Source organism: Vicugna pacos, chromosome 12 (assembly GCF_048564905.1).
Source record: "Vicugna pacos chromosome 12, VicPac4, whole genome shotgun sequence".
Lineage (NCBI taxonomy): Eukaryota > Metazoa > Chordata > Mammalia > Artiodactyla > Camelidae > Vicugna > Vicugna pacos.
Genome location: NC_132998.1, coordinates 17,858,710 through 17,880,786, shown reverse-complemented (window position 1 = coordinate 17,880,786; position 22,077 = coordinate 17,858,710). Strand labels below are relative to the sequence as shown.

General features: G+C 45.0%; 1 protein-coding gene across 9 annotated transcripts in view; it reads right to left on the bottom strand.

Moving 5' to 3' along the window:
* The window catches only part of PRICKLE1 (prickle planar cell polarity protein 1), a 100,375-nt gene that overhangs the window by 13,467 nt on the left and 64,831 nt on the right, over positions 1 to 22,077 (bottom strand). The window contains exon 1 of one of the 9 annotated variants that reach the window (XM_072972967.1): positions 20,890 to 21,861. The exons of 3 other annotated variants lie outside the window; for them this stretch is intronic. Coding sequence is in view for 1 of the 6 variants with exons in the window: in XM_072972966.1 (XP_072829067.1) it covers positions 6,500 to 6,508 (9 nt within the window). In the remaining 5 variants the exon portion in view is untranslated. Of the gene's footprint in view, positions 1 to 6,499; positions 6,518 to 7,213; positions 7,442 to 7,564; positions 7,864 to 8,086; positions 8,188 to 20,889; positions 21,862 to 22,077 lie in introns of those variants that run through there. 5 more of the 9 variants (XM_072972969.1, XM_031683086.2, XM_015238044.3 and 2 more) reach the window with 5 other exon arrangements.

The window sequence follows — 22,077 nt, the reverse complement described above, 5'->3', positions numbered from 1 at the left end:
AGCTCAAAATAAAATGTCACTGCATTTTAAAACAAGAGAAAACCCCACATATTAAGACAAACTGCATTTTCCAAGCTAGCACAAAGATGCAGATGGCCAAGGAGCTGAATTGCTTTACAGTGTATTCCTTGATTAGCCTTTGTGACAAATGTACCGTGATGACTGCCCTCATGAAGGTGGATCACTCTAGCACTAAATGCCTCGGCCCCGTCCTCCCCGTCACCTGGATGTGCCGGCCACATCTCAGGCCTGCAACGCGCGCATCCATCCCAGCCTTGCCTCAAACTGTGCTGGGACCGTCACTCATCGGCGATGTGGCGAGTCCGGCTGAAGGGACAGAAGTGACATGGGCATGGCTTTCAGCTTCCTCTGCTGTCACCGTGGCAGCTAACTCACCCCTCCTTGCCCGGCCTGGCAGGATCGGTGTTATGACATCCAACCACGGCAGCAAGCAGCCCCGCCAGGAGGAAACTGAGCCTCAGAGCGACTGGCCGCGGGCAGTGGCCTTTGAAGTAGGTTCATCGTGACCTTAAACCTGTCCAGCCCGCGCTGCCCCCAGCGAGGAACCTCTTCCCTGGTGACCTAGCCACACCGCAGATGCCACAATGCCACCACTGCACGGGGGACAGGCCACTTCACCCAGCGAGGGCGTTTTAAGGAGAACATACCACCTAAGAGGATTATCAAAACTCACTGACTCAGGAGCTGTTGCTTCTGAGGTTTTAATTTGGAGAAAGCTTCTTCCTTTATACCAGAGGGTAATTACTTAAAGGACAAGACATTACATTACTTAGCAGGTTCTCAGAGCTGACCAAAGAATAAACATCAGAAAAACAGGTTATATAGCATGACCTCCACGTACCAGATGCTAAATTACACTAGCTACTTTTTCTCTGATAATGTGAAAACCTGAAGTTGGTATTTTCTGGTTTTTAAAAAAAATTTTTAAATTAAAAAAAAATTTTTTAACAGAGGGACTGGGGATTGAATCCAGGAGCTCATGCATGCTAAGCAGGTGCTCTACCACTGAGCTACACCCTCCTCCCTGGATTTTTCATTGTTCTCCTTTTTAAAGATGACCTGTGCCTGTCAGCAGACCGAGTATACCGCCGAGTACATCACAGTCTCAGACTGCATCACATGAAAGCGGCTGAGTGCTAAGCCTGGTTCTGCTCCTGTAAGAACATACAAAATAATGAATGACAACCATGTGATGTCACAAATACCCCTCATGCAGACTTTTACATTACTAATGGCATTTTCTTTGCAGCACAAAAGAAAAGAGGGAGGCCTGGCCATTACTTATGCTCCGGGTCGTGATGAGGGTCTTCCTCATGACATCTACGCGTGGCTGTGTTTGGTATGCCAAAACACCACCTTTTAGGCCAAACATGAAGCCATGGGTGAATCAGATCTAATAGGAAAATGCCACTAATTTGATTTCCAGGTGTTGTCTCTTAAGGTTGACCGTGTGAAACAGGGACACAGATCAGGTCTGCAAATGAGCTGAATAATGGACTAGATAGAACTAATCAACGTGGGGGTTACAATATACTGTGAAACAGGTTTTCAAGGTTTTTTTTTTTTTGGCAGAACCACATTTAGATGGACAAGAGTGGCCCTGTCCTGTGCCTCGTCCTTTATCTGATTTGTTATTTACTTATTTTTGTAAATTTTCATTTTGATGTAATTTCAAACTTCAGTAAAGCTGTGAGAAGTTAGAAACTCCTCTATTGCCTTTCACCCGGACTCACCTGTTGTTCACATTTTGCTTCGTTTGCTTTCCATCCTCCTCCTCTCCCTCCCTTTTCTCCTCCTTCTCACAGCCACACACACACACACACACACACACACTTTTGTGGGAACCATTTGAAAGTATTTTACATTCTCTCACCTAACCACAATTAAACATGGTGTCTTTAAAAAAAGGTTATTAAAAAATAAAACCCTGTTAGATGATGGAGACAAGTAGAATAAAAAGCCAAAATGGTTCAAACCATCAGTATCCTGTGCTTATTCTGGTTTGAAATGCTGTAATAAGCTGAATGAACTTCATCACAGGTGAATGGCAATCATGCAGGAACCAGCCCTCTGCGCTAGGTCTGCCCCTGTTCAGGAAATGAATGGGTTGGGGCGCCCCTCTCCGACGTCTCTGCATACTTCTGGCTGTAAATACGGCTCCTAAGGCAGGGAAAAGCAGAACAGTTTTCGGGGACAGGTTTGTTCAGGTTCGAAACAGTCTGACCATGAAGGAGACGTGCAGGAGAAACGTCTTTAAGAGCTGGTGACACAGTCAGAGGCCCGAGGTCAGCCAAGGAAAGAGACTTTCCTAGAAAGATGAGGCTTGCAGTGGAGGTGCCCCACACAAGCCGTGCAACAAAGTGGAAGGGGCCCATCTCCCCCCTCTGTCCTTTCTTTCCCTTCTTCCTTCAAAATAATTGAACAGCTACTTCTCACCATTTAAAACGACTGGCAGATGTCTGACCGCTCAATCATCACACCCGGCAAGAGTCTATGTGACCCGAGGGCCAGCGCCGTGCTGAGGACTGAACCTGGTCCTTCCTGCACTCAGCAAGTGCGGTCCTGAAGTCCCCAGGCCTTTGACAAGGCACCCAAAGCCGCGGGGCCTGGTTCCTTAACAACATGACAACTATTTTCCTTCCAAAGATGGGCTAAGGATGTGTAAGTTTTACAGAGAATAATTATATGAACAGAAAGAACTAGTGACCACTCACACATGCCAGCTGGCACTGTGACTTCCACTCTGATCACACACGAGTGACATCAAAATAAGGACACGTTAATGACAAAGATTGAATGTTGACAGAGGAGTTCCATCACCTTTTTGACTTTGGCACGCTCTAGCCTCCTGAAAGGCAGACAACTTTGATAAACTATTGGCCACCATTCTCGGCAGCTTTGGAGTCAGCCTCTAACCTGTCCCTACATCAAGTCTCCGACGCCAGCACACAGAGCTCGCGGTCACAGACACCCCCCCCCCACGTGGAATGGTCCGTGGCGCGTGGCAGGGTCTTTCCAGGTATTTGAGGCAGAGCACCACTGGGGAGCCGCCAGTATATGATTGGATGTGAGGTGGCACTTGTTCATTTAAGGACAGGGGTACCTTGTGAAATACACTTCCAGATTCATTCACTCCCTTCATTCATTCCTTCTTATGTTTAAAGACCATTATCGAGTGGTTTGGGGGAATATCAAGAAAGAAGGCAACTGCCATTTATTCCATTAAAAGCTAGAACTTAAAGGAAAAAAAAAAGTAACCCCCGGCCCCCACGATCAGACTGTTTCCAACTTCCATTTGGAATGTCCTTGCTTTCTTTAATGGTGGTGTGCGTGTAAACTGTATGTGACTGAGCCTTTGGCTGATCATTTGCTTTCATTTTGAGTCAAAAATGAACAATATAAGAATTGGCTGGCTTCCGGATTCATGCGACAGACAGGAGTTTCTAATGCAGCCCTCCAGCAGGGAGTGACCCGGGAACCAGCTGTCAGCTGGACTGCAAGGAGGTGAGGGCTACCTCGCAGTGCAGAGCTGAGGGCCAGACCCGCCTGCTCCGGGCATGGGACTTCAGTGTGTTGCTTTCAATGTTCTGTAAGTTAAGCAATTACAGCTTGGAAAGTCGGTCTAAAAGTACATGGAATAATCACGCTGTGGACAAGGGTGTAAGCACCCCCCACCATGAGCACTGTAAGCACTGGGTATGTAGGGTAACACACAGTGTGTGAAGGTGTTATCCACACCCAAACCCGGCTTTATTGTTTCGCTGTGCTGTTCTGGGTCATTTGGAGGTCATTTATTTTCTACTGGGCTGCAGGCTGCATCCAGGAGAGAGGTAGGGATTATTATTTTGATTGACCTTGACGTATACATAAAAGAGCATTTACTGTCTTGCCCTAAAAAGCTTAACCAGTCAGCACAGTAGATGAAGGTCCAGCAGCAGTCAAGAGACGATGTTTCACTGCAGACATATTCTTCCAGAGACGCAACAACAGATAACAATGGTAGTGCTGAGTGACGTTTTCAAGAATTATACATATTAAGTAGGAGACTTTGGACTTATTAACCCTATAGGCAATGGGAAAGGACAAAAGGCTTATGAGTAGGAAGGCGCCACTTCTGGTCTTAATATGTGCTAGAGAGGGAGAGAGGGGAGCCCTCCTACACTGCTGGTGGGAATGTAGTTTGGCACAGCCATTATGGAAAACAGTATGGAGGTTCCTCAAAGAGTAAAAAGAGACTTACCATATGATCCAGCAATTCCACTTCTGGGCATATATCCAGGGGGAGCTCTAATTTGAAAAGATACACACCCCAATGTTCACAGCAGCACTATTTACAACAGGCAAGACATGGAAGCAACCTAAATGTCCACTGACAGATAAATGGATAAAGAAGATGTGTGTGTGTGTGTGTGTGTGTGTGTGTGTGTGTGTGTGTATAGAATACTACTCAGCCATAAAAAAGAATAAAATAATGCCATTTGCAGCAACATGGATGGAACTGGAGATCATCATTCTAAGTGAAGTAAGCCAGGAAGAGAAAGATACATTCCATATGATACCAACCATATATGGAATCTTAAAAAAGGACAATGAACTTATTTATGAAACAGAAACAGACCTATATGTATGACTGAAACATTATGCTGTACCCCAGAAATTGATACAACATTGTAAATCAACTATACTTCCATTATAAAAAAAAATTAATATGATAGCGAAGGTCAGAAAACAGATAAGGAACCCGGGAGGGGCCTATTAGCCCACCGCCATCAAGAGAGTTTAAAAACAGCTTGCTTGGGGAGAGAAAGTAAAAGGAACCAGTAAGAAAGGGGAAACTCAGGTCAAAGACAGTGTCGAGTCCTGGGTGAATGAAAGACAGTGCCCCAGTGTGGAAATACTATAAAGGCCAGTCAGAAGGGGAGTGGGGGTTGGAGAATGCTGGGGAGAATCAGTTCAGTCAGATGCAGACTGAGGCCATAACAGTACATCAGTTCTGGTATGGTTCCTATTATTCATCATTTTCTTGGACCAAGTCACCAAATCAAATCAAAATCATGCAAATAGAAAACAGAGTAATTTTCAGTGCCTGCCATTGAATAATGAAGTCTAAGGTTATAGCCCTAATGGCAAAATACTTTTCCCAAAGAAATTCCACTCTGGTCCCTACGAGAAGACTACCATGGCATTGTCAGACCCCTGTGAACAAGTATGTCTTGTGTGAACATGCCCAGGGAGGTTAGAAGTCCTTTGATCACCAAAAGTCAGAACAGATACTGATTTGTGAAGTCAGTGGGGCTAAGTGTCCCCTGCTGCTAAGTGCCATCCTGTGGGCCACAGACTGCTTAACAACTTCTTTGTCAACCTGCTTGTTAACAAGGCCTTTGTACACAGAAGATGCAGATCACTCACACCCATTCAAGAGCGACTCTAATTCAGCCAAGTTAAGTATGCAGGTGACTTGAACTGAACTGCAGACTAGTTTGGTAAGCACAGACCCCTAGAACATTTACTTCCATTCTTTTCAACACACAAAACATACATGTCTTTTATACACATCCACACGTATATACATACATCCTAGTTTTATGGTGTCCTTAGCTTAAAGCCTTAAAAAAAAAAAAGTCAGAGACCTATAAAAGCCATAGGTCTCAAAACTATTACAATCAAGGTTTGAATTTCACAGTAAATGACACTAAAAACTGTGATCCCTCAAGTGTCCTCACTCAAACCTGTAGTCTACTAAAGACAATAAAACAGTCATTGCCAACAGAGCCCAACCCAATTTTACTTACACTGAAATGAATTGTTATAACCGTAAAACATAAACATAACGAAGGCACCCAAAGATACTGCTTATGAAACAATTCCTTTACTAAAAGGACTTCGTACCAGCAATCAGTGGCATTAGGCCATGTGCCCTTTGGCATTTTTCTGTATTTTCCAAGCAAACCTCCATCCAAATTGTACATTTTCCGACAGCTGAGTGGCCCGTCAGGCACCATCCAATTGCCAAGAAGCTATCCATTTTTCCAAGAGGAAATGTGGAACTCTGCAGGGTTTCAAAGCATTCTAATTTCATGCACAAATACATTCCACGACAGTAAGACAGACTGCTTAACAAAAGGAGGAAACATGATGACCAAGCATGGTCCTCTGCCAGGGCGACGCTTTGGGGGTCAGGTTATTTGGCTGCAAGCCGGGCTGTAAAGACAAAACCCAAAACGCATGCTCTGGTGTGAGGCGGGCCACGCGAGGCACTGTTCTAACAAACTCATTATTTTCCATAACGGGGAACGCAGGTATTTTCCCCAAATCGTGTTCCAGTCCGTCTCCTACTGATTTTTTTGAACGTCTATTTTCAACAGCGGCCCGAGGAAACGGCGGCCAGACTGGACTCCAATGTACACACACTCTCAGGTTCGCCCCCACCCCCGTCACCTGTTGGCTCCTGAACAACATGCCTCTTTGTGAAACTTACAGCACTCATTTGAAACAAGTTTCCAGAGAAAACACTCCGAGAAAGTGTTTGAGAAGTCACAAGGCTCGAGTCGTAAAAACAAATTCCACACATAGCCTGGCTTATGCTGACACAGATGAACGCGAAAACCCGAGCTTTTAAATACGGCGGCGGGAGGGGAGCCGGAGGGAGAGGATGTCACCAGCCTTCGGGAAAATCGGCGGGGCGATTCGGGATGGACCGCAGCGGGCTCCGCCAGGTCACCCCGCGCCCGCACCCCGGGGACCCTCGGGGCTGGAGCCCTCGCCCCCGCACCTCGCAAACCCCACCCTCCGCGCGGCGCCGGGTGCTCGGGCCGCCAGGGGGCGCCCGGGCCCCGGGTCGGACGCGGCCCCAGGCTCCTCGGCCGCCGCGGCTCCCTGCACCCAGAGGCCGAGCTCCAGACCCAGCGGCCGGGAGCGCAGCCCTCCTCGGCCCGGCGCGAGGCCCACGACAGCAGCCGCCCGACCCCCGGGGCCTTGGCGCCCCCTCACCCGTCCCCCGAGAGAGCCCAGCGCCGCTCTCGGCGCAGCGTCACCTCCATGGGACGGCACTCGCCCCCGGCTGGGCGGCGGTCCCCAGTGGCCGCGGGTCCCCGCGTCTACCCCCAGTTTCCGACGCGAAGCCCTCCCTCGGCGCCCTGCCCCCGCCGCCCGGCTGCCGTCAAGCCCCGGGCCCCAGACGGAGGCTCCCCACCTGCGGCCGCGGACAGCGGGGCCGAGCGCGGCCTGCAGACCCTCCGCGGAGCCCTCGGCGCGGGCTCTCCGCCCCCAACTCTGCGACCGGCCGAAGCTGGCGGCCCGGCGCGGGTGGCTCCCGGAGGAAAACAGGGCTGGGTGCCCTGCGGGTCACCCGCGCCCACCCGCTTCCGGAGGAGACCCTAGCGGGGCGGGGACCGAGGGGCGGGGGCAGCAGGCACTGGGCCCCCGTCGCGCCTCTGTGTTGGCCCCGCCCGGTCGGCGAGGGGTCGCCACCGGCCGGCTGCGACGCGCTCTCCCCGGGCCGGTCCTCCGCGAGCCCTCTTTCGGTGCAACGCGGCGTCCTCACCCGCGGCTGCTAGCTAATCAGCTGTGAGGGGCCGGGCAAGAGGTCCCCCAGCTCCCCGGAGATCCTCTCTCCCTGTCGGCGTCGCCGACTCGGCTTCCCCGTGTTTGAGTCACCTCGCACAGGCCACCGCATCCCCTACGCCCCAGCTCTGTGTCTCTCCAGGATCCTCCGCCGCAAAGGGAAAACCCCTGTCTCCTCTCCGCGCCGGGAGCCTGCTCCGGGCCCGCGATCTTCAAAAGTAACCAGAGCCCGCATTAAAAAAAAGTAACCATTTCGCTCCCTGCCGGTCCCACCCTCCTCCGAACGCTGCGGGCCGGCCGCCCGGCTCGCGATCCCCGCCCAGCTCCGCTCCCAGCTCCCGTCCGCAGGAGGCGCCTGCCCCGCCTGATCTACTGCCACCCGCTTTCCAGGAACTGTCACTGCTGACCGTGCCCCTGGCATGTCTCCACGAGGTCCTGCGCGTACGCTGTTCCTTGAAAAGTTACCCATCCACTTGGCCAGCCTCGTGGCTGGAGCACCCACCTCAGTCCGCCCGCTCCATTCCCGGGAGCCCCAGAGAGTGGAGCAGCTGGGATGCAAATACCCTAGGACGCTTATGTAAACTTCCCCCTCCCGCAGGTGCACGCGCGGGCCGCAGAACGCAGGGAGCATATGCAAGGCCACCTCTTAAAGAAATCATCTCCACTCTGCCCATAACAATGATGTCAGCAAATGGCACGTTTAACCAAGTTCTCACTTGGAAGGGTCCATTAACATATGAATTCTCCTCTTAGGACCTTTCTTGCATTTCGGAGAGATTCCTACTGCTTAGCGCAGGAGATTTATTTTTATCAGTAAATAACAGCAAAAGAAAGGAACCAGGTCACGGGATGCAGTAAACCAAGTACATGAATAAGAGTTTTTATAAGTAGGTTAAGTGACTATCACCATTCAGACACAAGAACTATGCTCATACTCGAGACTAATCTTGTTTCTGAGCTATTTTTAGATAGACTGGGAAAAAGTGAACCTTGGCATTAGTTGTAGACAGAAAGGACCAAGAGAAGCAAAAACAAGACCTCAAAGCATGCCCAGAAATGATAAATTATCCGCAGCAGAGGTCTGAATCTCTTCAGAACTACAAATTTTAATTTCTACTATAGCCTCCTTATCACAAGGTGATAAAATGCCAAGGGGAAGGGAGAGGGAAAAAAGGCAATATTTAAGAGCTTTATCACTTTATAAAATGCTAGTACATAAAAGCAATTTAAAATGGTCATCAGTTCCTTGGGTATCCTACCTTTTCTTTTAGGTTAGGAAAAAAAAATCCTTGTACCCTTAGGATTCCTTGGGAGTGGTTTGCAACATACACATTTCTACAGTATGCAACGGAACAATAGGCCATTGTAACTGTGATTTTAAAATACACAAACAAGTTGCCATAAATAGAGCAGTCAAGTAAATAACTCTGTGGCCAATTTATGTTATCTCTCCTGCAAAGCAAGGCAGCTGAGAACCTGCTTTTTTTTTCTTTTTTTTAAGTGGCAGAGACCAAAAAAAAAAAAAAATAAAAGGTTGTGGCTTGGCTGGTAGGCTAGTTTGGAAACACTGATTTAGACGATAAGATTTGTGACTTAAATAGACTCTTCTTTGGCAAATCTAGATCCCAGTTTTGAAGACAGTTCCCAAACAGTTTTAATACAGAATTCCTCTAGCCTTCAGGTTGTGTGAAGATTTGCGGGAGGGTAAGGGCGTGGGCTTCAAAGGTGAGCACTTTCCTCTGTGGAGCTGTGAAATTAACCATGAACGCCTAGGTCAGGTTTCCTTTTTCCTATTTTGTTCCGTTTGGTCTTTGTCAAGGAAGTCATCCACTGACAGCGCGCACCCCATTATTGATTTAAATCAAACCCTGAACTATTGTATTATTATAATAAAGAGAGCATCAGCAAGCCAATGCTTTAAGCCAGGTGAATCCTTTCTGCAACAGCTTTTAATGGAGAGCTACGCATTAGCCAAGACCAAAGAACCCTGCCAACTACAAACCATAGCAACACTTGGTATTAAATGTCGGCTATTGTGAGTGTGCTTCCTCTAGGGCAGTGACTTGTAAATACTGTTGGTTACAATTTCAACAGGTACTGCCAGCTTTATTGCCCATTGTAAGTGTTTGCAGTGATGAAGCAGTTTGAGGACAGTTAAAAGCTTCCTACGAAAGTTCAACCTGAATGCAGTAGACTTTAGCCTGGTCTGAAAGGCATTGCTATTGTCAGGGGTGAACTTCTGCAGGATGGGGTGCAAGGCCCCCAACCAGCATCCTTTTGTTCGAGTCAGGTGGAATATTCATTGCTTGCAGATCACACCTGAGGGGAGGCTGAGAAAGGAAGCCCAGAAATTCACAGGAGTTCGCTCCTCATGTGATCCTGGTCTCCGATCTACTCACTTCCTCAGAGAGGCCTTTTCCAACTGCCCATCCCAAATATCACCCCTCCCTTTTATTTCTGCTACTGTCTTCATAGCACCTGGCTTTGCTTGACATTATATGCCTGTTGGTTCAAGTTTGTTGTCTTTCTTCTCCCTAGAAGGCGGGGACTCAGGACTCGTCTCAGCACTGAGAATCATGCCGCGCACACAGCAGACAAGTTCCAAAAATATGAGTTAAATGAACGAATGATTTTTGACATTCTTCTCAGGTTCTCCCAGCCTGTACAAGTAACTCTGTTTCTAACCTACAACCAGACTGAACTCCAACGTCCTAATGGAGGAGGCTATGCTAGAAAAAATGCCAGTCAACTTTACTGGGTCTGGAAGAAAGAGATAAAAGTCCAAATATAAAAGCACACCTGGGTTCTATTCTTTGGTTCTCGTATGATTTGTATATAGTGACCTTGAGGTCTCTCTGCTCCTCGCCTCTGTTATTTCATTTGTAAAACAGACTTGCTTTCTAGTTTTAAGTGTTAAAGAGTTGGTCTTGGTGGGGGAGGGTAGTTCAGTGGTTAGAGTACATGCTTAGCATATGCGAAGTCCTCAGATCAATCCCCATTAAAATAACTAAATTAACAAACCTAATTACCTCTCCCCCAAACAAAAACAAAAACCTCCAAAAACCCCACAAAGGAAATAAAATATTTTTTTAAAAAAAGTGTTGACCTTGGTCTCAAACATTTGGAAGGATGTGTAACTAAAAGGCAGTCATATTGGAAGAGTCTGTTTAAATGATTGGATGTCTTTACGTCTCTGAATAGAAAAGAGAGATCGAGGGCTCTAAATATTCATCAAATGGTATTTCACTCACTAAATCTGAGGGGCAGTTGGCATATGCGAATGTTAAGCAGGGTGACAGTTTTGGTCTCCAGAATAGCAGCTCCGGTTCTGATTATGCAGATAGGCAACTGAATCACAACACCTGTGGGCAGGATGCAATTTCCAATGAAAAGAAAATGGCTTAAAAAATGAATCACAAAATCAGATGATTTTAGAGTTGACACCCACCTGGAGGATCCTGCATCTCGCCCAGAAAAAGAAAACCAGGATCCAAAAGAATAATCATAATCATAATTCTTCACGCTTGTTACCAAATCTGTTACCACTAAACGTTCATGTAAATGTTTTGCTTGTTAATTTTAAACACTTGTGTTTTATCTCCAGTTGGGTAGTATATCCTGGTAGGTCACTGAACATGGCAAATTCTAGAGCATTAGCTGAGTCTGCAGCCTCCCCAGGGGAGAGTCCAAAGGCAGGTATCAGCTCTTCTGAGAGTTAACAGGCTCGATGGTGTTTTATAATGGGTTGCAGTTGCTCTAGGTCTCCAATTACCTTCCTTCACCCTTTGATTATATTTAAAGCAATATGATTAGAGAGCACAGGTTCTTTAACATTTTCTACACCCAATCCCTCTTTAGATTTACTACTCCCGCCCTCCCGGCTGTCCGTCCCTTCCCCCAGCCCCTACCTCCTTTGTGGGGGAGGTAAATCCTCCCTGAAAAGTACCCAGATGCCCTGCATATTCTCTGTCAATGACTAGCTCTCTGACATTGGGATCAATCATTTTTCTAAGGTATTCATCTTTTCATTTCTAAAAATGCTAGTGTTTGGACGAGGTCACTGGTTAGGACTTTTGAGAAGGGAACACAGTCCATTTTTCAACTAAAATAGGAATCTTCATACAGGAAAAGATGAAAGTAAGACTATTCTGTTGAAGCTCTGGGCTAGTTTCTTCCCAAACCCCTTCCACAACTACCTCCCCAAACCCACTCCTCCAACACGGACCTCAGGCTCCTCCATCTCAAACCAGATGCTCCCAGAGGCTCCACCAGCTCTAACATTTTTTTGAGTTTCTTAAAATTTGATTGATGGTTGTGACACTAATACCAGGTAGGTAGGTGGGTGTCTTAAGTCTACAGCCCAGGCTGGGTGGGAGAATACGGGGTCCGGTCCTTTCCTCTGACTCTTGCTCAGGGTTCTGACTTCTAGTAAAAAACCAGCAACCATCTTTGCCCATCTCATCCTCACTCTCAAATGCTCTGAAATCGCCCTTCCCCGCCCCAGAAAATGCCCATTACTTTCCATGGCCAGATAATTAAACCAGTATTCAAGCACCTTTACCTTCAACATTCTCAACTCCTGGAGATCTGTGGTTCAATACACACAGAGTTCAGGCTTCATTGCTGAAAAACTGCCAAAATATTAAGAAAGGAAGAATAAATCTTCCAATAAATATTCAGAGAGCAATACATGGAAAGGTATCCAAGATAATATTAAGAAGCAAATCCCCATATATAATGCGATCACATCGTTATAACTCATAATATATGTGCTAGTCTATGCAGAGCAAAACTATTTAGAGGGATATGAACACCAAGCCATCAGTATGATTTCTAGGGGATGGCAGACGATAGGAAACTATCACTACCACTTTTGAGTTTACAGTTGACCCTTAAATAATGTGGGGGTTAATCTGTGTAGAACTCCGTATCCTATTTCTGCCTCCGAGGAGTCAACCAACCACACAGTGCAGCGCTGTTGTGTTTGCCACTTACTGAAAAGCATCCAGGTGTAAGTAGATGCGTAGTTCAGACCCGTGTTATTCAAGAATCAACTGTATATTCATAAAATGAATGTATTTTTACATCATTTAGAACCTTTTTCTTTTTACAATGATCATATGATCAATGATCAAACAAATAAATGGTTTAAGAAACAATAAAGAAAATATACTGCAATATTAATTTAAGGAAGAAAAGCTCAGAAGCAGAGAGCGACTTTTTTTTTAGAAAGTGACTTTCTTAAGTTGTTAGTTGATATGGGACGATCTGTGAACACACAGTTCCTCCCCCTGCCGTCTTCTTCTCAGCCACCAACTTCAAGGGCGAAATCCCTGCTGCGTTATTTATAGCACTACGGGAAGCGGGTATCACCAGTCCCCCATTCCCATGGACCCAGACGTACTGGAACAGGAGCTACTCTAATGGATGCTTTCATCCATGGATTCATGGATTGATTCTTTGGTTGAATCCAAAGACGTCTGCTGAAGGGCAGCACTGTTAGACCGAGACCCGCCCCTTCACTCAAGGACTTCATATTTAAATTTCATATCCTATTTGTATCTTTATAAAACAGAAGGCAAAGAAAAATATACAAGACAAGTAGGGAAAAGAAACAATGGGTCTAATTTTCCAAAACACACAACAAACTATGATATGTTGTGATTAGACCACAGTCGAGGTGTGGTTCAAAATTCTAATGCAGGGATAGGAGGAAACATCAGTCAATCAATTCTGGTTAGAAAGTGAGAATCAAGGAAGGTGGGGTGACATTTGAGCTGGGCCTTTAAGGATTCAGGGTAGCCGATCAGGGTAATTAATGGGGTGGAGGGACCCGGGTAGGAACCAGGGTCCAGGTTGAGCCAATCAAAGCGGGAGGCCAAAGAGTGAGCAGCCCTGAGTAAAGCCATGGTGAGGTGATGGGAGGGAGGAGCCCAGGGGGAAGGCAGAATCAGGCTGTGTGGCCGTGTATGCCAGGGCCCTTCAGCTCTTCCAGGGGCTACGGGGAGCCACAGAGGCAGAAGCCATGAGACACGGATTTCTGAGGGGAACAGCCTGGACTGCGGCAGCCCAGAGAGTAAGGTGGAGGGTTGGGGGTGGCAGTCCCATACTTTACTTGAAAGACAACCAACATGTTAATCCTCATGTGAGCTCCAGCTTGAAACTGCGGATATTTCCCACTGTCCGTGGAAGACAAACTTGAGGTACCCTGAAATATTTACCTTTCTGAGGTCCAACTTTATCTTTCTGTTGAAGTTCACCCTTAAAATATAGCATCGACATCCTCCAGTGTTTCTCTTTTTTTGTTGGCGGGACTGGGAATGGAACCCAGGACCTCATGCATGCTAAGCACGCGCTCTACTGCTGAGCTATAGCCTTCCTGCCGCCCTCCCCCCCAGTGTTGAAGAGCTCAGAGTCCTTCATTACAAGGAAATAGGCACATGACTTTCAAGTTGGAAGACAATCTATGTAGAAGAACTATCCAACTTATCCTGGGAGGGAGAGGAAACGGAGGTGGGAGGTTAGTGTAACATGGGTTACAATCTAGCACCTAGTGTTCTATACAAAACATCGAAATAATGAATATTGCTTTGTCTTCAGTCTTGAAATTATAGGATATTTGTTGCCTGACTTCATGAACTACATGCTCAAAGCTATTCTGCTTACCTGCGTATTTTCTTTTACAATTTAAACTCTCCACCTGCTAAGATGGTTGATTCTCACAAGGGAAAATCTCGGCCAACCAAGGCGGGCTAGCTTTTAACCCTGTTACCATGTGCTATAACTAATCCAAGCGTTCCTACAGAGATGTCAGCGAGGAATTATCTCAAGCCGCCTCTTGCCAAAAAAGAAAAAGGTCAGCAAAGCTTTCCGCAACATTTCTTTATCTTATCTAAGATCCCAAGTCCTTTTCTGCAACTGTGGGAATTTAAACAAGGTGATTTTGTAGTGGGAACTGGTTTACAAGCTTTAATTAGATTGTGCCAGGGCCAGGACTGAGAATTCAAGTTGTTCTGTTGGACTGAATCACACAGCTCTAGATGGGTAACTGTCTTGTGATGCAGGCTATTTTTATTATTATTTTTAATTAGGTTTATTTATTTTAATGGAGGGACTGGGGATTGAACCCAGGACCTCATGCATGCTAAGCATGCGCTCTACCACTGAGCTATATACCTCCACTTTTAGTATTTCCTTTCTCCTTTGTGTTTGGAGCGCCAGTCTCTTCAGCACTGTGTTGCACTGAATTACAGAGGGGCTCAGGGCAGACAGGGACCTTGCCTGCTCTGTTTAGGGATGTGTCTAAGGTACGCAGGCCTGGCACATGAGGCACTTTGCCTGGTACACAGAGGATTCTCCATGAATATCTGGAGAGTGGGGAATGACTACTGTTCACATTTGACCCCCGACAGACCCTGACTGAGACCTTGCTAAGCACACCTATTTACATCTCAGTTATCAATCCGCTGATTGTTTTTCTTTATTTTTATTTGGATTTTTTTAAAAAGTGAGTCATGGGGGAAGGGTAGATAGAGCCCAGTGGTAGAGAGCGTGTCTATCATGCACGAGGTCCTGGGCTCAATCTCCAGTACATCCATCTAAAAACTAAATGAATTAACTAAATAAATAAATTAAACAAACCTAATTACTCCCCCTCAAAGAAGTGAGTCAACCACTTTAGGGTTCAGGTTTCCAGCTTTAATCTTTAAAGGAATCTCATCAAATTTATTGTTGAAGTCACTTGTTCTTTTTGGCATATAAGATCTGATATGAACTCAAGCCAAATGGCTAAATTGAAAGCTCTCTAGAAGGCTAGAATTTCTAAATTATGGGCTCCACCCACCTCCAGACCAATATCCTCTTTCCTCCTCTAGTCCCAGTCTGTTTATGGTACCACCAGTAATCCCAGAACGCCGGACACCTGATCATCACGGATGCCTCCTTTGCTAGGCACCCTCTGTCTTGCCTGCTCTGGTTCAGTGACTAATCAGATCCTTCCCTTGACCATCACGAATCTATGTCATTCTCCTACTTTAAAATCCCGTCTTCAGTTTTCCCGACACGTCCACGGGATAAATGAAGCTCCTCCATTTCCAGCCCCTATTGGTCTGCCTCTACCTGCGTCACCTGTCATATCTCACTTTTGGCTCCAGAACTGGTGGTTTCTAAGGGTATCGTGTTGTTTCATGAACTTTTGCCTAAGCCCGCTGTCTCCTCTACTTGCAACTGTCTAGCCAGTCACTTTTACTTGCCTGGCTAACTTTTCTTTCAAAACTTAATTTGGGATGGGCCCAGGAAATGTTCCCTGAAGACCCATGAGACCAAAGGTTTCTATGCTGCACTTCCATCGCTCCAAGACGCTCCAGTGGTCCTAAGACTCCCATTTATGCAGACCAGTCCCTCCACCAAAACTACTGCTTATTTCCTTTGTCAAAGAGAAAGTTTATTACCTTAAGGGATGTGCACCCATGTGCACACAGCTTGGGGACAACCTAGAGGCTCTAACTTTCCACTCAGCAGCTACACCAATAAGGATGGGCTACAGTCACTATCTTGGTTAGCATTAGTGTATGGAAGAGATGTATTTTTGAGGAGTAGACTTTCTGGTGTGTCTAGTTCCTCCAAAGAACTTTCTCAAATAAAATGCAGTAACATCATCCAACGATGATCATGGTGAGAAGCTGTTTGTCAGGGATAAAAGTGCAGTCTGGGTGGATCTGGAGTCTACAAACACCCTTAGCATCCTTTAGGGGAAGGGAGAACTGCCCTGTGGCATTCCACCGAGTATCTGGTACAAGGCCTTCCTTTCAATGAACAGTGAGCTAAAGATGGGGTGGGACCAGCATAGAACAAGGAGTCAAGTACGTGTGAGGCCTGTGTGACATTCTGGGCGTATAGTATGATGTTACTGCATTTTATTTGGTGCTGTACTGAGTCAGAACGTAAAAATGCCAAGTGAACCTCTATTATCATTATTATTATTATTATTATTAAGCAGCTGTAACTTATGGAGTATTTGTATGCTAGGCCTTGGGCCAAGTCCTGTACATGGAAAAAAAAATCCTTATACCAACATAAGACGGTAAGATCTTACATTTCTCATTTTATAAATAAGAAAAGCAAGCTGCTCAGTGCAAGAGCCTGGATTCAGAACTGGGTCTGACATCAAAGCCTATAGTCTTAAACCACACTATCATTTGCTTTTAGAGCAGAGCTTCTTACAAACAGCAAAAGAAAATGCCGGCGGGGAGGGCATAGCTCAGCAGTAGAGCACATGCTTAGCATGCACGAGGTCCTGGGTTCAATTCCCAGTACCTCCATTAAAACAAACAAACAAACAAATAAGAAAATGCTCTGTTTTCCCCCAACTACTCCCTCAGCGATATCACCAGAAAGGAGGAAGAATAAACAGACTGGCTTTACTGATCTCTGGGACCAACATGGCGTGCAGCTCAAAGGACCTAGAGAAGCCCCAGCCCCCAGTCCAGGGGCATCTCAGACCAATGAGACTCTGAGCTTTTTGCAGCAGCTCACTGCACCATTTTAATTTCTGTAGCTACAGAATCATTTTATTGTCCAACTACAACACAACCAGCCTGTATTTGAAGATCATTTATACAACAGTTGCTCTGTTGCAACTGTTACTCATTGCAGTATCAGGGTGTACTCAGCTCTTAGTCAGATAAGGGTATCACTCTTGGATGGGTTCAGAAACCCAACCATCAAGCCCCTCAACTTAAAGGCAGATTTTGCTGAACAAAAGGGCAAACCACAAGAATGGTTCCGTTTATAGCTTGTGTGTAACCCATTCTAGTGAACGCATCTCACGTGACATCCTGAAAGCAAAAAGGCACTGAAGTAATAATGCAGCCATTAATAAAGCTGTCAGACGAAACTGATTACAGCTCAACTCCCAGGACCACAATACATTACTATTATTATTGTTATTCATTTATTTTTATTATTTTTTTTTTACCAAGTCCTTCAGTTTAATTGCAGCAAATGAAAACAAAAAAAACCCAAATAGAATTAATAATCTGCCTGGCAGCATTTCTTGGCAATTCTAATTGCCAATATGTCCCCCAAGAAAAATTTGTTGCAGATGAGCTCAAATAATTGGGAATGGTTGACTCATGTAGTATCACACAGGCTTGTAAAGACACTCTGCTTCTTTCCGAAGGGCACACATTGTTACTTCACACAAACTCTAGTTCCAATTTAAGATTGCTGACTGCATTGTTGCTGATATAATAGACCAAATCACGTTTCCATTATCAACCATTCCATTGTCTGAAGTTTTTAGCTTCTCTTTCAATAGATTCTAACAAGAGTCCAGGAATCTCTGAAATGCTTCTCATCACCTTTTGGAAAAATATGTTTGGGATCGAGGAGCAATTTAATGAAGACTGAAATTATCATTAGAAAAATAGCTTTATGACATATTATGCATTAGGATCTGAAGAGTCAAAAGGTTTTTTTTTTTTGAAAGAATCCAATGACATGGTTTGATAACCTCTTCAAACGGAGCCACCATTCAAAAGATAAAAGAGAAGGGCCACAAGCAACTTTTCTGATCATCTTCCAAGAAGCTTTACGATGACTTTCTCGACCATGCAACTATCTGATTCCTAAGAATACCTTTCATGAAATGTGGCATTTTTCTTTTTTTTGTACAACCAGGCAAATTAAAATCTTCGGAAAAATATTTGTTACTCTACAGAAAAATGTTTCTCATGCCTAATTAAGAGTTCTTAGGGCTCATAAATATGATGTCCACACACAAAAATATTTGGGATGCTCAAAAGTCTAGAGTAGGAACAACTAGGCATTTTGCTGCTGATGCTGTGTAATAAGAAATTTAATTTGCAGTGAAATAAGAGAAAAAAGAACTCAAAATGACAACTCGTGTGCTAACTAGACTGCAGGTTTTCTGTGCATTATGAGGAAAACACTCAATGCCATGTTAGTCCTAGAAGCCTGCTAACAGGTATGGCAGCTTTGACCTTCACTCAGTAGATTCTTCTTTTTTTTTTTTTTAAATCAAATCTGTCCATATATTTTTGTTTGGTTTTTGGTTATATAAATGAAATAAGAACTTGAACTTCCTGTCAATTTCATTCCCAGGGATCCCCCCCTTTTTAAAATTGAAGTATAGTCAGTTTACAATATGTCAATTTCTGGTGTACAGCATAATGCTTCAGTCATACATAGACATACATATTCTCATTTTCATATTCTTTTTCACTAGAGGTTACTACAAGATATTGAATATAGTTCCCCGTGCTCTACAGAAGAAACTTGTTCATCTATTTTATACACAGTAGTTAATATTTGCAAATCTCAAACTCCCAATTTATCCCTTCCCACCCCCTTCCCCCCAGGAACCATGTTTGTTTACTATGTCTGTGAGTCTGTTTCTGTTTTGTAGATGAGTTCATTAGTGTTTTCTTTTTTCTTTTTTTAGATTCCACATATGAGTGATATCATATGGTATTTTTCTTTCTCTTTCTGGCTTACTTCACTTGGAATGATGATCTCCAGGTCCATCCACGTTGCTGCAAATGGCATTATTTATTCTTTTTTATAGCTGAGTAGTATTCCATTATATAAATATACCACAACTTCTTTATCCAGTCATCTGTTGATGGACATTTAGGCTGTTTCCATGTCTTGGCTATTGTAAATAGTGCTGCTATGAACATTGGAGTGCATGTATCTTCTCAAATTAGAGTTCCCTCCAGATATATGCCCAGGAGTGGGATTGCTGGATCATATGGTAAGTCTATTTTTAGTTTTTTAAGGAATTGCCATACTGTTTTCCAAAACGGCTGCACCAAACTGCATTCCCAGCACTCAGTAAATCTTGGTGGCACAGGTTTTGTTTTGAGCAGGGGATGAAGTGACAGTTAATTTAAAGGATGGCTTGGGAACAAATGGACATTTTCGGTGCTGTTTTTTCCCCAGACAGTTTTATGTTTTAGATAGTTCTTAAAGGGGAAATAGTGGGGCTGTTTCACCAAGGTACTTAATAGGTATGATTTTTTAAAAAGTATTTGCTTCTCTGCTCCTTCATACTTCCAACTATCAGGGACCCACATTTAACATTGGAATGTATTTTTAGGGCAGATGGGGAAAGAAAGCCAAGTTTCAGATGTCTCTTTTCTCTGTTTCTTTCCTTAGCTGTAAGGTTTCTTTACAGAGATTTCAGCCTTCAGTTTCTATAACCTCCTAATGCAAAACAGGCTAAAAAGAGCAATGAATGTAACAAACCACATGTTGCTTTGCTCTGCTCTTTCTGAGGAGGAAAAATCCAACTTCCAAGAAGAGTATGCAAACTTAGCTGTGGACTGAAATTAAAGATGTTGGAAAGGTTTCTTAACCCCAGTCTTGGCCATCTTGTAATATTTTATAACATAAATTAAAACATCTGATTATGATAAACTCTGATTTGACTTTGAAACAAATGCAAAATGTTAAGACCATGGATAACAGGCTACAAAGTTAATTTTGACTTAACGGGGTGATCTGAATATTTCCACCTTGGCCAAAGAGAAGACACACACACACAAAGTGATCTGGAAGGAGTTCGTTGTGAGATTGACATGAGTGCATTCTGAACACGGGATTACCCATCTATATCTGGGCTTCCACAGACTCACATAAATTACTGAAAAATTTTATGGCTCAATTCAGCTGTCAAAGAGAAGAGCCTGTTGACAACACTTCACACCTGTTATTTAGGACCATCCTGGGCTTAGGGACTCCCACCTGGATGAGCGTGTCCAGACTCCCCTCACACTCGTTTGACACAAGGGGATAGATTCTTCGGCATGCTGGGTAGTAAAGAAATTAAGAGCCACACTAAAATCCCTGGAATTTTCCCCAACAGACTATCATAATACAGATCTTCAGGGAAGTAACCACAGAAAACAGCACAGACCTTACAAAACCATCACAAGAGACGGTCTGTTTAGAACCCTTCCATGTAACACACACAAGACAATGAAAGGCCTTCAGTATCTGCTCTCAGGAAAGCACCGTACAACCAAAAACAAACAAGTAACAGGAATTACAGAAGCTCATTTTTCTTCTGGGTCTTAACAGTCATAGAAAATGTGAACATTAAAAATAAATGCTCATCAGGAAATTACGAAAGTTCATTTTTCTCTTGAGTCTTTACAGCCGTAGGAAATGTAAATGTTCAAAATAAATTCTCATCAGAATATTCCCAGCCCTCGGGGTAATTCTCAGCTGTGGGAAGCTCTGATTTACCCCCACACCTCTTCCTTCCTTAATTCAACTCACATAATAAAGGGGTGAAGCCTCGGTCAGGTCTGAGGTTCCTACATCCTCCACAAATCCCTGCCTGTGGTCCTGCCATCATCCGTCTGCATGCGCTTCTTAAGGGGCCTGGTCATTTAAGTGACAAAGAGGATCCTTGGGAAAAACAGGTTTGAGACAAACATCGAATTTAAACATTGAATCTGTGGCCGAAACCACACAAAACCCCACTTCCTCACGAAAATCATCCGTAGATTTTGGAAGTTCTAAATAATCACACTGGAGTATTGATTCTGCTGATGGCTTTTAGCAAAGGGAACTGGGGTGCAAAGAAAAGCGGAGTCCTAGGAAAAATCTACGTCATAAAATAGGGTATTAAAAAGCACAGGGTGTTAAAAGTTGAATGCAGATATCTGAAGACAGAACCAGAGTAAGCTCAGAGGCACCTCTCCCGGACAGGAGGCCTTGGACAGGTGCCAGGAAAGGAAACTTCTTGTTCGGGGGAAATTGGTGGGCGGAATACAGGAAAACTGCTTGTAATTCAAGTATCTTGAAGGAGAATATTCTGACAATGAACAAGTGTACTGAACTCCAAAGTGAGCACATATGGGCAGACAACTTGAATGGAACTTGGGTGCTTCTGACCTGATTCCACCGATGGGACACTCCTTTCTTTTGGTGGCCTCCAGGCTTGGGTAAGGACATCAGGGAGCCAGTTCATGCAAACTGGGCTGCTTTGAAAGCAATGAGGTGTCTATTAGTTAGGGCTATTTTTGTAAGCAACAGAAACCAGACCAATTGAAGGAGAAAAAGGGCGGGGAGTGGTCATTTACTGGAGGGATACAGAGATGTCTCAGGCAACACAGGGCAGGAAGGTAGCTTAGCCTCAGAAGACAACTGTGATTCAGAAAGAGAAGCCCCCAGAAATCCAGGCGCCACTCTTTCCTCCTCCAGCCATCTGCCTGCTTCTTGCTGGTTAACGCTTTGTGCTTCTCCCCCTGCAGACAGGACTCCGTGGCTCCTCAGTCTATGAGGTTGAAAAATGGCCAGCGCCCAGGCCCGGGGCTGGACTCCAACATGACTGCCAAGGGCCCACTCCTTGACCTGCCGACAGGTGGATGTGGATTTGGGCGTGTGTGTGTGATGTGGGCTGCAGGCCAGTAATTCTCAGTGAGGCTGGAGCTGTTTTGTCCTGCGCAGGTACTCCAAAAA